We start from the raw sequence: 14,571 nt of genomic DNA on the forward strand, positions 1-14,571 counted from the left end.
TTTATTCCTTCCACTTGTGAAATATTGCAAAAATTAGAAATATCCTGTCAATGAGTGATGCTGAAAAAACTTCCATGTATTTGTTACTTCGGGGCTTCACTACTTTCATTCTTTACTCTCTGGAAATCCTCAAAAATAAATGCCTTCAACTGATCCAAAAGCCTGCAGCAAGACTTCTGATGAAAATAAAAAGTGAAATCCATTGAGTTGCTGTTTTAGTGAACAGCAGCGGCCCAGCGCCTGGGAAAGCTTTCTGCTTGGAGTAGCGCCAGCGGTATGAGTTCAATGTGGCAGCTCTTCTCTGCTCCTTCTTTAGTGCAGAGGAAGGAAAACCACTTTGTCAGCATCATCAGATACCATCTCTTCTTGGGAAATGTACAATTCTTTAAGATTCTCTTTCTGAAGGAGCTCAGTGGAGATGAGCAGGTCCAGGATTATCGATAGAATGACCAATTACTCAAATAATAGACTTTTTGTCTAGTTTTTTCAGAGCTCATCAGGGCTTGAGATGAATTTATCTGTATATATGCAAAATGCAAACACCAATCCAATAGTGCCACACAATGAAGGGGGGGGGCTGACAACTTCAGAAAAGATTCTAACAATGACAAGTAACAATAGCGTTTCCTGACAGCAGATAGTGTGGTGTCCAGCTGGCCGTGTTAATCATGACTTGTTCTAATTTTCCTCTTGTTCAAACTGAACCTCTCTCTTTTGCCTGACCCCTCCCACCCGGTGGCTTCATAAATACAGCATCAAGGCAGTTCATTCTGTTGGTTCTGACCGAACAGCCGCTCACCCAGACTGCAGGTGATCCATAAGGACTCTGGTTTGCCTCTGCCTAGTTAAAAGAACTTCACATAGTTTTTTCTAAGACGTTATAAAATGTCTAGTGCAGCGGAAGCAACAAAAGCCAAGATGCCAGATGAACTGGAGCCAACTAAAGGAAAGTCCCATGATTCTGACAAGAAGGTTGACAATAAGGCGAGTATCTCAAAATATGAATGTACAGTCGATGTGTTTTGCTTCTTGGAAAAAATTTGAGTTTATTTTGACCAGATTTTCTAAATAATGCATAAACTATAATGTTTGAAGAAAAGCTTTCAGTCTAATTTTAGTTAAACCTAATATTGTCTGTTTTGCCAATATTTTCTGTATCATTTTGATCTTAAGTCACCTTTGAATTTATTATTCAAAGACCATTTTCATTTAGTTTAGCATCTGATTAATTGATTCACAGAAACTTAATTTATTTTCCACAAAAGCAGAAATCAGATGCCAGAAAATGAGCTAGTAATATTAAATTTTTTTTGACGCAAGTGGCCGTTAATTGAAAGTGATATTAGGTCAGGAAAGTAGGTAGTTAGGGAGGAAAGACATGCGGAAAAGGTCATCAGGCTGGAATTCGAACCTGCAATGAGGACTAAAGCCTCCTTATGTTGGTTGTGCTTTTCTCCTGCACCTTTGCAGCAGCCTGAATAATGAAGTATTTTTTAATGATCACTAAAAGTTTAAAATACTGTTGCTTGTTAATCAATCAATAAATCAATCAATCAAGTTTGCTTATATAGCCTATCTCAGCATCAAGGCAGTTCAAAGAGCTTTACATCATAAAAACACATAAATCAACAATTGAAACATTACAAGTGGCATCATTACACATCAAAATGTTGGACAATGTTTCATTTATTGCGGTTCAAAAGCGGCTCTAAACAGTTGGGGTTTTAGCCTAGATTTAAACAAACTCAGGGTTTCTGCTGTTTTGCAGTCTTCTAGAAGTTTGTTCCAGATTTGTGGTGCATAGAAGTTGAATGCTGATCTCCATGTTGGGTTCTGGTTCTGGATGCAGAGCAGAACCAGAACCTGAAGACCTGAGAGGTTCTGGAAGGTTGTTCCAGCAGCAGCAGATCTTTAATGTATTTTGGTTCTATATAAACTACCAACAGTACTTTGAAGTCTTTTCCCTAGAGGACTTTAGAACTGGTGTTGTGCCTAAGAATTTAATTGAATAATATAAAAAGAATTATATATTATTGTTTGGTAATATGTTTCATATTATTAAGGTTCAATTATAGATGTGCTAATTGTAAAATCTTTTCCCTAATGTGTTGCATTTCTGTTAATCACAAAAGTTTGGTATTTTATTTGTGATCAGCTGTTGGCAGCAAAGTTATTATAGTCATGACAGTTTGACTGTCAAAACAATTCAAACCTTTGCAAAAGAAAATTGTCTACACTGAATATGAGAAACTTTGTTGTTATTACTGTAGCATTATTAGCATCCATTTTACCATTATTATTGTTATTAATACTATTAGAGCTACTACTGGGAATATTTTAAGCACATTATATCACTAAAATACTTAAGAGATCATAACAGTGATGTACCTGGAGAAGGGATGGATTATATAAGCTTTTCCTTCAGACAGCTTCTTTGAACATTTATCATTTATTGCATAACTGTTATGAAATACAACAACACTACCTCTAGTCATAAAACTAGCATAAAGCTCTTGATTAACATATCTAATGAAACAAGACTAGTTTGTATTGAAACATTGTTGAACTAGAATTAAATCTGTAAAGCTGATAATGATCTTAAATGTATTCCCACATCCAAAAACCAAGATAACGATGAATGGAAGAGATGGACACCAGGACAACCTCATGACTGGACAGCCAAGCAACTCCAGAAACAAAGCAGCAACTATTATATTCACTCTGAAGAATGAAGTGGGGGGTCTTATCAGAGCTCTGAAACTTTTCCAGGTATCATTTAATATGCATGCTTTGAAAGATAAAACCTTTTCTGTCATCTAACAGAATTTGTATTTCAATCCATAGTGTAAATCATGGAACCAGTTAAATGAGGAGTTAAAACAAAGATAAAATTTAATACAATTTAAAAGAAAATATAAGGAGGCCATTTTCATATAATACAGAAATATGGGTGATCGTTATCGCTAATGTGTATAAGTATATTAAGGCTAAAGCATAAGAGTGTGTGTGGTTATGGATGTATGGATGCTTGCATTTAGACTTATATGTGTTTGGTGAGTCCATGGCAAAAAAAAACAAACAAAAAAAACGATGGGGAAATAGATTAAACGAAAAATTGATTAACCTCTGTTTTATTTATTTATTTTTATTTAATAATGAGGCTTCATATGAAAACATGGTTTGAGTTTATGGAGTAGGCGTTCATAAGTTTCTTCCTCCTATTCCTTTTCGATCATGTTAAGATTATGCTCAAAACAATATATGTCTATTGCATTTCTTGTTTATGTCTGTTATTTTATACTGCTATCATGTTCGAAATATATAAATAAAATAAATTAAAAATGACTTGATTTATCTAGTACAACTTTCTGAGCACTCTGACTGTGTTGCTGCAGGAAAAACACGTCCATCTGGTTCATATTGAGTCTCGCAAGTCCAGACGGAGAGATTCAGACTTTGAGATCTTCATAAACTGTGATTCAGAGCATGAACAACTGAAGGAGCTGACCGAGCTGCTGAGGACACACACCGATATAGTGGAAATGACTCCCTCTGGAAACTCTTCTTTACTACATGATGGTAAAACATGTTCACAATCAAATATGACCATGTAAGTAACATGCAGTGAATTCCCAATTTTCCATCAGGTTTGGAATGTGTTCCATGGTTTCCTACAAGGATTTCGGATTTGGATCGCTGCTCCAACAGGGTCTTAATGTACGGCTCTGAATTAGATGCAGATCACCCGGTATGTGTACCCTCTGTGTTGATTTTCCTCATTTTCTGTTTGTTGTCAAAACCATGAAAACAAATAACTGTTTGAAAAAAAAGGAAAAAAAGAACAAATTCAGACACAACAACATTGTTATTACAGGGATTTAAAGACCAAATTTACCGTAAAAGGAGGAAGTATTTTGCTGATTTGGCTATGAACTTCAAACAGTAAGTGACATTTGCTTTTGGTAGTCAAATAAAACAAATAAGACAATATATTGCAAAATTTCTGTATGTTAAAATATTTGTTTTTAACCCATCATGCCTGTTTATATGCAACAGTGGTGATCAGATTCCTCGTATCGACTACACAGCAGAGGAGGTGCGGACCTGGGGTGTGGTGTTTCAGGAGCTTAACAAGCTGTATACCAGCCATGCCTGCAAGGAGTATCTGAAGAATCTTCCTCTGCTGACCAGATACTGTAAATACAGTGAGAACAACATTCCTCAGTTGGAGGATGTGTCACGCTTCCTGATGGGTGAGTGTTATAGCTGTGCCAGCTCTGCAAAAACAAATTTTTGAATTTGTCTGAATATTTTTTTCAGTACATTATCATTAAGAGTAACTACCAAATGTTGTTCTCAAATTCCTTGTAAAAGTCATTAAAATACTTCAGCCCTTTATTATCGCATGGCAAAAATGATGCATCTGTGAAGGCAGCGTGAAACAGATTATTCTTCCATAAAGGAGCGAATGTAGATGCTTAGTTAAATTTAAAGTGCCTCCTAAATTGATATCAAATTTTTGATACAGAGCAAACTACTTGGTTATTTATGAAGTCAGAGGAGTTGGATGGAAGTGAGGAGAGCATTAAGACAGGATGAGGAACATGACCGTGCCACTAACTTGTCATGGTGACATTTTAACAAATATATCAAAAACATATTTTTGGTGTTGCTGTCAACTGATTTAAAAATGTCAATTGTCACCATTTGTCATGGGTGATTTAAAATGTCAGCAGTCATTGATTACATGATTAAGGATTTCACCGTAAATTATCACATTCTAGGAAGTAGCATCATTTTGTTTCTTGTATTTTTTTTTTTTGCAACATGTTAATTTTTTTTTTAATTTGACTTTCTTTCCTTCCAATAATATTTCTCCATGCTGACAGTATTCATTAACTAACAGCATGCTATATGAGCTTGCTTTTATAAGCAAGTTCTCTTCTGTTTTGCATTTTGTCCTGTATTTCCCAAGTCTGATTGTGTTTCTGTCTTTTTTCTGTGTATTTCTGTGTGTTTCTGTATATTGCTCTGTGATTCTGAATATTTGTGTGTAAACAGAGCGCTCAGGTTTCAGCATCCGGCCAGTAGCAGGCTACCTCTCTCCAAGAGATTTTCTAGCAGGACTCGCTTTCAGGGTGTTCCACTGCACTCAGTATGTTCGTCATGGCTCAGAGCCTTTGTACACACCTGAACCGTGAGTACACACACACACACACACACACACACACACACACACACACACACACACACACACACACACACACACACACACACACACACACACAATGAGTTTAACTCCTATCTCATCTGTTGTGGTTCAAATGTTTGTTGATCCGTGTTTTATACAGGGACACATGCCATGAGGTTTTGGGCCATGTTCCTCTGCTGGCAGAACCCAGCTTCGCTCAGTTCTCCCAAGAGCTTGGTTTAGCATCGCTTGGTGCCTCAGATGAAGACGTGCAGAAACTTGCCACAGTGAGAATACCAACTGTGTTTCCAGCCCATATCTTGTGATTTTAAGCACTTGTACAGATGTGCATTGTAACATTTGCATGCATTGTAACATTTGCATGTTCTGTTTCTGGTGTTGTAGTGTTATTTCTTCACGGTGGAGTTTGGCCTGTGTAAGCAGGATGGAGGTCTGAGAGCCTATGGAGCTGGACTTCTCTCCTCTGCTAGTGAACTTAAGGTGACTTTTAAAATTAGATGGTGCATTGACACTACTTTTTTTTAAACAATGTTTTCCTGATTAAATGTTCCTAGCAAATATTTCTGCACAGTTAGAACATGAAGTGTGGGTCTAGATTTGTAACCTGATAATGAATCTGCCTGGTCTCAGCATGCTCTGTCTGGGGAGGCCAACATCCGGCCGTTTGATCCCGTGGTAACCTGCAACCAGGAGTGCATGATAACCACATTCCAAGATGTTTACTTTGTGGCTGAAAGTTTCGAAGAAGCCAAGAACAAAATGAGGCAAGTAAAGAAAAACTAACATACCTGTAAGGATGAAGGAAAACACATTTTTTAAACCAAATAAATATATCAGAGTGCCTTGTGTTTTATATTTAGCAGTAATTACAACTGGAAGTTCTTTTGGGCTTTTTTTCCACCTGCTTTGAACTGACATGATGTTAGTGGTGTTGATTTGGGACCCAAATCAAAAAAGGCAGAGGCATGGAGTAGATTAATAATATTAAATTAAATTAAATTAAATTTAAGTTATTTTAATTTAATTTAAAGTGTAATTTGTCAGTGTGTATCTGTTTGGCTTTTATATAACTTTAAACTGTGAAGTTGTAATTAGAAGTAATGTGAACGTTTTCAAACTTTATCTAAGCCATTCGATTTTTTGCTAAATCTCCTGGGTCCCAGAAAGATGAATTCTTCAGTGATATTCAAATTAAGAAACATATGCAGTCAGTCCCAGTGAGATGCGAGGCAAAAGCCTGAAAAAAATAATTAAATAAGTAAACATATAATCTGAAATACTAAACAGAATCTTTACCTTATAAGCCAGTAATTCGATCACATATCTTAATTTTTTGCTGCTGGGCCGGACAGCTGCTGGGCCGGACAGACCTAAAGCAGCAAGACAACCTGAGATCTGGTGCAGGATTTCTTCTCATCAAATCAACATGAAAAATCACCATGGTTTCATATGAAATGAGAGTCCTGATCCAGGACTCATACAGAAACAGGGTCACTATTTGATTTCGATTATTAGCTGCACCAGTTGCCGTTTCCTGAGTGACAGACTTTAACATCTCTCCAGGCAGATGTTGCAGATTTGCAACATCTGCCTAACTAAATGCTACTTAGCTAGTCTTTGCAAGTAATTTGAGCCTGAGAGGGTTAAAAAGCATAACTTGCCCATTGAAATTCAAGCCAAAATGTATTGTAATGCTTTATTTTTTAACTGAAATATTGTTAAATATAGCAGGGAAGTTGCTGAGTCAGCATCAGTGAGGTCATTATTGTTAACTGCAATTGTGCAGATGTGACCTGGTGGGTCTGGCATGTTGGATTCACAACAGAGCAATAGAGGACAGTAGACCTTTGCTGAGGAAGATAAAATCATAAGTTTCATGGATAAGTTTGATTTAACATGAAAGATCACTGATCTTCTTAAGAAAATCAGGGTTGAATCATCAGCTTGATGAATAATAGGTGCACCGCTAATAACAACATATATGTTCTCCACATAGAACTGATTATACTGTATAAATAATCACAAGTTTCATTTTGGCACTGAAGAACACATTGGTTGATAAATGTTGACGTTCTAGAATTGGAAATGGTTAAACTCTCGGTGCTGCTGAGTGGAGCCATGAGGCAGGGAGAGATCTGGAGCTCAGCCTAGGACTGACTGCAAGCTGCTGCAGCTGCAAACAGCTAAACCACAAGATCAATGAAGAGAGAGGCCAATAAAGCCCAACTGACCCCTTTACATCAGAGAGAGTTCTATTGCCTTCTACTCTTGTCCACTAGAAAGTTATCAGCTCTGGATTTGGCACAATAAAATGTGCAGCTCGTTTTTTTCTCTTTCGTCAAAAGAATAAATGCTTATCTATAATCATATGTGAGACCTCAGTGAATAAACTTGGTCAACGTGGAAGATCCTGGTGGGATCATGGGTGTGGATATGCACACTGGGCCTAGACCAGGAACTGTTCATAGTGAGCTCAACACCTGTTGAGCTGTACAAAAAATACAGACAACCTGAAACTGGAAAACCTGAAAGCACTATTGAAAGGTGCTTGACTGTGATAAAAATTGATGTTTGCAAATTATAGTCTGTGAACTATAGCTTTGAATGATTAATAAATATTTTAAGGCTCTGTCTGGGTTTTTAATAGCCTGAAAGGTTTGTTGTGAACTAAACCTCAGTGGATGATCTGTTGAGCTGGTTTCTCACCATTACAGAGGTTCTCTGTTGGTTAAGAGAAACAAATCAAAACTTTTGGATGAAAACTTGTGTGATAATTTATATGGTCTGCACACTTCTGATCACGTTTACCTGTAAAATCAGTTATGACTGTGCTCCTACAAAAACCAAACAGACTTCCATTATAAAAACTGTCTGATCCAGGCATAATATTTCTGATGTGAAATTTTTATTAGATGGTAGAATATTTCTGAGATGAGTTTTACAATGGTCAAAAGGCAACCAGGTGTGATTCATTTATTAAAGGAATGATACGGTTCAAATCTTTCATGTTTTCCTTTCTACTTCAGATGATATTACGTCTGAATCTCAACCTGGCTAAGAATAAACTGCTCTGCTTTTGCCAACAGGGAGTTTGCCAAAACCCTTAAGCGTCCATTCACAGTGAACTACAACCCCTACACACAGAGTGTGGACGTTCTGAGGGACACCTCCAACATCAACAACATGGTCAAAGACATCCGGCATGAGCTGGACATTGTTGAAGATGCCTTACGTCGTCTCGGCAAACTCCAGAAAGACTGAAGAGTAAAAATCACAAAATAGAAGTTTGCGATCTATTTTGATTGACCTCACAATCTATTTAAATGTGATTATGGGTTGTGCTCTGCCTATTTTTTTTGCTTGTGGATATGATGCTGCATATGCTAAAATAGATCATTGATGTTTTATTAAGTTATAATATGAGATGTAAAAGGTGAAAATGTCTGTAGTTTCACAATGATGAAATTTGACTCTTGAGCTTGTAACAAATATCATCTTTGAAACAGTGAAGCAGCACTTAAAATCAGTTTGTTATAAAATGTGCAACATTAGAAGCCCAAGGAACAATTTTGAAGTTCAAGTTAAAAATTAATGGGAAAAAGTTGGAAAACTTTTCAAACAGACTTGTGGCATTAAAAAATGCAGTGGGAAAGAAAGTTTCTAATCCTGAAATCCAAAATGGCTGCATTGAAAACATCTGTTTTTGCGCAAAATACAAACCCTACTTTAGTGAACATGTTGCTGCAGTGTTTAAAATAAAATAGAAGAAAATTCATTGCTCACACTTGCATTGCTACTTGAAGAAGAGTCCTTGGAATTGGAATCACAGTGAAGTTGGACTTGGTGTCATTCTCAGATTAAAGCGCTGACTTGAAGACCGCATAACTTGCATTTGTTCCTAATTTACCTAGAAACATAGTTTTATATAGTCGGTCACTAACTTAACTCATTTTTGTTGCTGTTTGGAATATGATTAAATAGTGGTCACTTCCTTCCATCATGGCTTAAGAAGCTGTTATCTTAGCTTTATTTGGTAGCATTAAATATTAAACAGAGACAAAAAGTGTCATAACTTTCCTAAGAAAGTTATGACCCTAAGAAGTGTTGGGGAGCTGGGGTTTGGGGTCTGTGTGGATGTTTCATTCAGATGCTGCAGAGGGAGCCAGGAGGTTTCTGCTCCTTGGCTGGAGGCCCTGAGGAGCTAATTACTCACACCAGCAAGGCATCTGCTTCATCAGCCAGAGCTTAAGAGGAGCCAGGTGCCAGTTCTCTGGTGCCTGAGTATCAGCTATACATGGTACACTATCCTGACCAATGTTTGTTCTCTTTGTGTTCCCTGTGCTTTTTAGATTTTTGTAACAAACCCTATGATCTCATTTAAAGGTGTTCTCTGTGATGTTCTGGATTCTGCTCCCTGTGCTGTGTTGGTTTCACTTTGGGTTTTCAAGACTCTCAGAACATCTCTGGTTCAAATCCCATGACTGGCAACATTCCGCTCCTCTTCCTCCAAACCTATGCTGCATGACCTGTCCGCCCTCCAATGGTATTACCATCCAGCAACCTCCACCAGACCGCTCCACGGATCCCAGGTTCCCAGTATTGCACAACTCCAGCTCAACACTCGTACCCTGGAACCCAATCACTCCCTCCCCCCCTCTTGGCAGACTCCTCTCCGCCAGTAAGAGCTCCAGTCAGTAACTTGTTCGTCATCAGTCACTGTTACTCACCACTCCTCTACTGTCTCCAGTGTTCACATTCACCAGGCTCCTGAACATAGATGCACATTCATTGTTCATTGATTGTTCAATAAATTGAACCTTTTTCAACTGCCTCCTGGGAGTGTTCTGCATGTGGGCCAGAAGCATAGCGAAACGTTGACTGAACACTCAGGCCCTCAATCGGACCCAGCAGACACTCTCTCGGGAGGACTCTTTCTGAACAGCACTCCGTCATCCAATCACGTGATTGCTCTGTGATTAACAGGATATCACCAATTAACATCTGGATCATTTGAATATTTGTGTTCCTCTGGTTCTCTCCAACCCCCATTGCTTCAGCTCAAACTGTCTAGGTTAGATGAACGGGAAATTCTTAACTCATCTCTCTGGCTATTCATCTAGCCAGAGAGAACACACCTGAGACAAATCTAGAAGAAATCCCACTTCCAGGACTAACTATTCACCTGTCCCTCCAGCTCCTGTCAGTCTCTCTCTTTCTGATCTTCTCACTATCCTGATCTCATTCAGCTCAACAGGACCAGACTAAAACCTTAAGAAAGTCAAAAACATTAACTCTAATCAGTGTCTCTATTGTGGTTCTGCAGATCATTATATTGCCATCTCCCCTGATCGGCCTATTCGGTCCACCAGTTGATTCAGGGAGGCTGGCAGAGCAGTCTCAACGATTCATGTCCTTCATCAAAGATTACTGAACAATCAATGAATAATGAATGCATATCTTTTTGTCATGGATTTTGCCATGACAAAAAGTTTAACCAGACCTCCTTGTGGGCTCTGTGGTTTTCAGCAGATGGCCTTTTAGCTTTCTCCTTGTTTATGTAGGAGTTTTGTGATTGGTTTTTAAGCAGCACAAAATAACTGCTACAGTTTAATTCAAAATCCAAGAAATCTATTTAGTACTGGAATGAATTGCATCACAAAGCTGTTGCACTCTGCATCCTTTTGCTTATAGTTGGACTTCAGTGTTAGTCACAATAATTAAAACATTGCTACGTTAGCTTAGCATGTGCTCTGCCAGTAAACACAACACAGCATTATTACTTCAGAAAATCTTTACTGGAAAATACAACTACATGGACTGAATTAATTTATATTGACATATATAACGGGTAAAAAGAGGAAATGAAATCTGAATGTCATGCAATTATATTTATTTTGTGTAAAGGAATTAAATGTACAGATTATAATGCAATTTATTGTGAAATTATGCTGACTTCTCCATCCGTCCATTCGTCATGCCCAGGTTATTGATGATTGTTCATAGAAAACACTGAGCTTAGCTCTGTACTTTATTGGTACATTGCAGGCAATGAGTATTACAGATACATAATGAGATGCATTCCTTTTCCTGGGCCATATTTTACTAAGGCAGCTCCCTGTTTTACAAAGCCTGTTTCACTGAAATTAATCACTTAAAGTGCCTTAATAAGGTTTATGAATGTAAAATTAATCTTACTGTTATTTAATTTAACTTTAATTTTATTTTAAAAAATATACATACATATATATATAAATATACATATTTAGTTACGACAAGAGCTGGAGCAGCTACATTGTATTCTAATATTTACATACACTCATGTCATTGAAATTAAATGATGTTTTATGTATTTATAAAAGGAGAGTACATCTGTTAAGACACGCTGTGGGGATAACTTACAATGAACACTGACTGTCTAATCAGGAAAATATGGGCATATTTGGAATCACAAACATTAAGATTAATTAATGTAAATCCGGTAATGATTGTGCAAAAAATGATCAAAAATATATAGGCCTACAATGACTTTATATTTATTAAAACTCCTCATTTTTAAAATCTTTTACAACTCCATCATTAGTTGAACCTTCACAGAAGATAGATGACTCACAAAATAGTGACGTCTGCATGGCTTCACAGATAACCCTCTATTGCCAATGTGCTGCAGAGGCGTTATTAGTACAATACTTGAGTACTTTAGATGTCTCTGCTTTAACACACCTCAGGTTATCGGCAGGATGCTGAAGAACTTGACTACATAATTAGGAAGTGGGTCAGCCAGTCGGACATTGGATTCAGATATGGTGGAGCAGAAACACAGCTAAAAGGCTGAGTACTTCATAAGACAACAGGAATGCACACACTCACACCTTAGAGTAGTCTGGTCATTGCTTTCCTGTGAAATTCTGTTCTATTAAAATCATGTTTTAATCTGTGTGGAGTTGAGGCCCCAGGTTGGGATTTGAACCAGGACCTTTCTCCCTGCAAGGCCACAGTGCTACTGTTACACAATACTGTGCTGTATTTACAGTGAAATCACTTTTTGTGTGATGTACAGGCGGTACAGTCACTGGTTAATCGTTCTTCACACATGCTTATGATCATAAGGTTTTGGTAATTATTGAAAAATAAAACCCGCTGGCTACAGATATTTAGTTTGTGGTTAAATGTCCTGATATTAAATTTTTTGGCTGGTATATGCAGTAAAGCAGACTCCAGGTCTGAGGCCCATCACAAGTTTTCTCCGTTGGGACATACAATAATCATTGTCCTTCATCGTTCAAGGCAACCTCTTGCAGTCCAAGTGCAAGTGGTTTTCTTGCACTTGGAGGTTAGATTCCCGCATTCTTCTTTCACATGTTGATGTGCCCCTGGGCAGAGCACTTAACCTCAAGTTGCTTACTGATCTGTACATTGGTGTATAAATGTGAGTGGTCAGTATGAGGTGTTATATAAATTTGATCCATTTACCATTTTATATCTATGATACTAACAATTTAAGGGTATATACTTTCACTGCAACGTTTTCTCAACAGCCTTTGGGTTTTTCTCTTAGGAAACAAAGGCTCCCTGTGTTCCAAATGGAAAGCAATAGGTTTTTCTTTTAAAACAATTAAATACACATCAGTCCTGCTGCATGCTTTTCTAAATAAGAACCCATGAAGACAGAAGTCTCTGTCACTTAGAAGCTAATTGATCACATTCCCATGTTAAGTCCTAGACTCTCACTCATCTCCCTACTGCATATGTTCCTTATCTATTTATATTTTTGCATGACAAAAACCTGGGAAAGGTCAGACATTATTGAAATTTTAGTGTTTGTAAATGTATTTTTATCTGGGTCAACATGAACAATCTTTTTCTGGCATCTTCCTTAGACAAAACAGATTCATCCAATCCCACTTGTCTTGTTGTGACTGTCCACTGTCCACTCACCACTGCCTGCCTTTCTGACATGAGGCATCATGTTCAAACATATGGTTCACTTTAGGGATTGAGAGTGATGAATTATTGTAATTTAGTGTTCAATAATTATTACGATAATCTTCATTATCAGGATAATTATTATTACAATTTGTTTTCAAACTTTTGAACATTTGTATCTTGACTTTAATCTCTAGGTCATTTGATGCTTGTGGGTTGGTTTTGTTGGGTTATGTTCTTTTTAATACTGAAGAACAGAAGGTCTAAATTAATGTTTAGTGTGGGATTCTGCTATCATTTAAATAAGAATGGTAAGATAAAACAATGACGCACATATAATTATCACTCTTAGGTATATACATCTTTTCCAAACTTTATATTTATTGCCTATGATGGAGTAGTTTTCAACAAATTTCCTCTTGGGGATCAAGAGGAAATTTTATGTAATAAATGCCACTTTTTTGTATGCTTTTTAAAAATACATTTAAAAAAATAGTTTCCAGTTATTTGCATACACTGTAAAAAACAGAAAGAAAAAAAAGGACATGAAACCATTTTTTTTCTCACATTCTGAAATTAAATCAGTCTTAACCTTTCCTGTTAGTATTGCTACAATTATTTCTGTTTACTACATGGAACATGACACAGGTAATAAGAGACAGAAATAATGAGAGAGATCATTTTTTAAATTCAGAAGTTTACATACATTCCCTTTCTTTGCAGGTATAAAGCTTGAGGTCTTCTGGGAAGGCTGCCTACAAGATTTAGAAATGTTTATGATGGGAATATCTGACCATTCTTCCAGAAGCATTTTTAGGTCAGACACTGATGTTGAACCTGAAGGCCAGCCCCACAATCTGTGCTCCAATTCATCCCAGAGTTGTTTCAAGCTGAGGTCAGGACTCTGTGCAGACAGTTCTCTCACTGATGTCATTTCAGACCTTGGTATGCGTTCTTGTACATGTAGGAACTGAAGGGGCCTTTTAGAGCCTGTTATCCATAATGTCTTGTACCATCCCAAACTCGATTACTATGTTGCCAAATAGTGATGGGTGAGTCTTCCCCTCAGAGAAGATGTCTTCCCTGCTCTAGAGTCCAACAGTCATGTACTTTCCACCACTGTATCTGACACTGTATTACACGTGGTGATTAAAGGTTTGGATGCAATCTCTCTGGAATGGAATCTCATTCCATGAAGCCTTTTTGACTCTGTCCTTGACTTCATCCTAAAGTTGTGCATTTTGAAGTTTGGTGGCTTTTTACTCAGCAGACATGTGGATGGCCTCTGTACCAAATATGCTTCAGCATCAGCTGATCTTGTTTTATGATTTCACAAGACTACTTTGTGCCTGAATTTTTGTCATTCCAGTCTCTTCCACTTTATTTTGCATCCCAGTCAGTTTATGCATATGGACTTGGAGATCCCTCTCAGTCTG

General features: G+C 37.4%; 1 protein-coding gene across 1 annotated transcript; it reads left to right on the forward strand.

The window, feature by feature from the left end:
* The first annotated feature begins 794 nt into the window (after nucleotides 1-794).
* Nucleotides 795-9,069, forward strand: LOC129379373 (tryptophan 5-hydroxylase 1-like). The gene is made up of 11 exons (XM_055060128.1): nucleotides 795-984; nucleotides 2,629-2,769; nucleotides 3,396-3,579; nucleotides 3,648-3,748; nucleotides 3,875-3,942; nucleotides 4,057-4,253; nucleotides 5,062-5,197; nucleotides 5,352-5,478; nucleotides 5,597-5,692; nucleotides 5,843-5,980; nucleotides 8,303-9,069. Exons 1-11 carry the CDS (start codon nucleotides 886-888, stop codon nucleotides 8,471-8,473), a joined length of 1,458 nt encoding a protein of 485 aa, XP_054916103.1. The 5' UTR covers nucleotides 795-885; the 3' UTR covers nucleotides 8,474-9,069.
* Nucleotides 9,070-14,571: the final 5,502 nt, after the last annotated feature.

The sequence above is a fragment of the Poeciliopsis prolifica genome, unplaced genomic scaffold (assembly GCF_027474105.1).
Source record: "Poeciliopsis prolifica strain line A6 unplaced genomic scaffold, Auburn_PproV2 SCAFFOLD057, whole genome shotgun sequence".
In the NCBI taxonomy this organism is placed as follows: Eukaryota; Metazoa; Chordata; class Actinopteri; order Cyprinodontiformes; family Poeciliidae; genus Poeciliopsis; species Poeciliopsis prolifica.

Coding starts and splice junctions, on each gene's coding strand:
- LOC129379373 (XM_055060128.1), top strand. CDS start 886: ATGTCTAGTGCAGCGGAAGCAACAAAAGCCAAGATGCCAGATGAACTG. Junction 2,770..3,395: donor GAGCTCTGAAACTTTTCCAG/GTATCATTTAAT, acceptor GTGTTGCTGCAG/GAAAAACACGTCCATCTGGT. Junction 5,693..5,842: donor CCTCTGCTAGTGAACTTAAG/GTGACTTTTAAA, acceptor GCCTGGTCTCAG/CATGCTCTGTCTGGGGAGGC.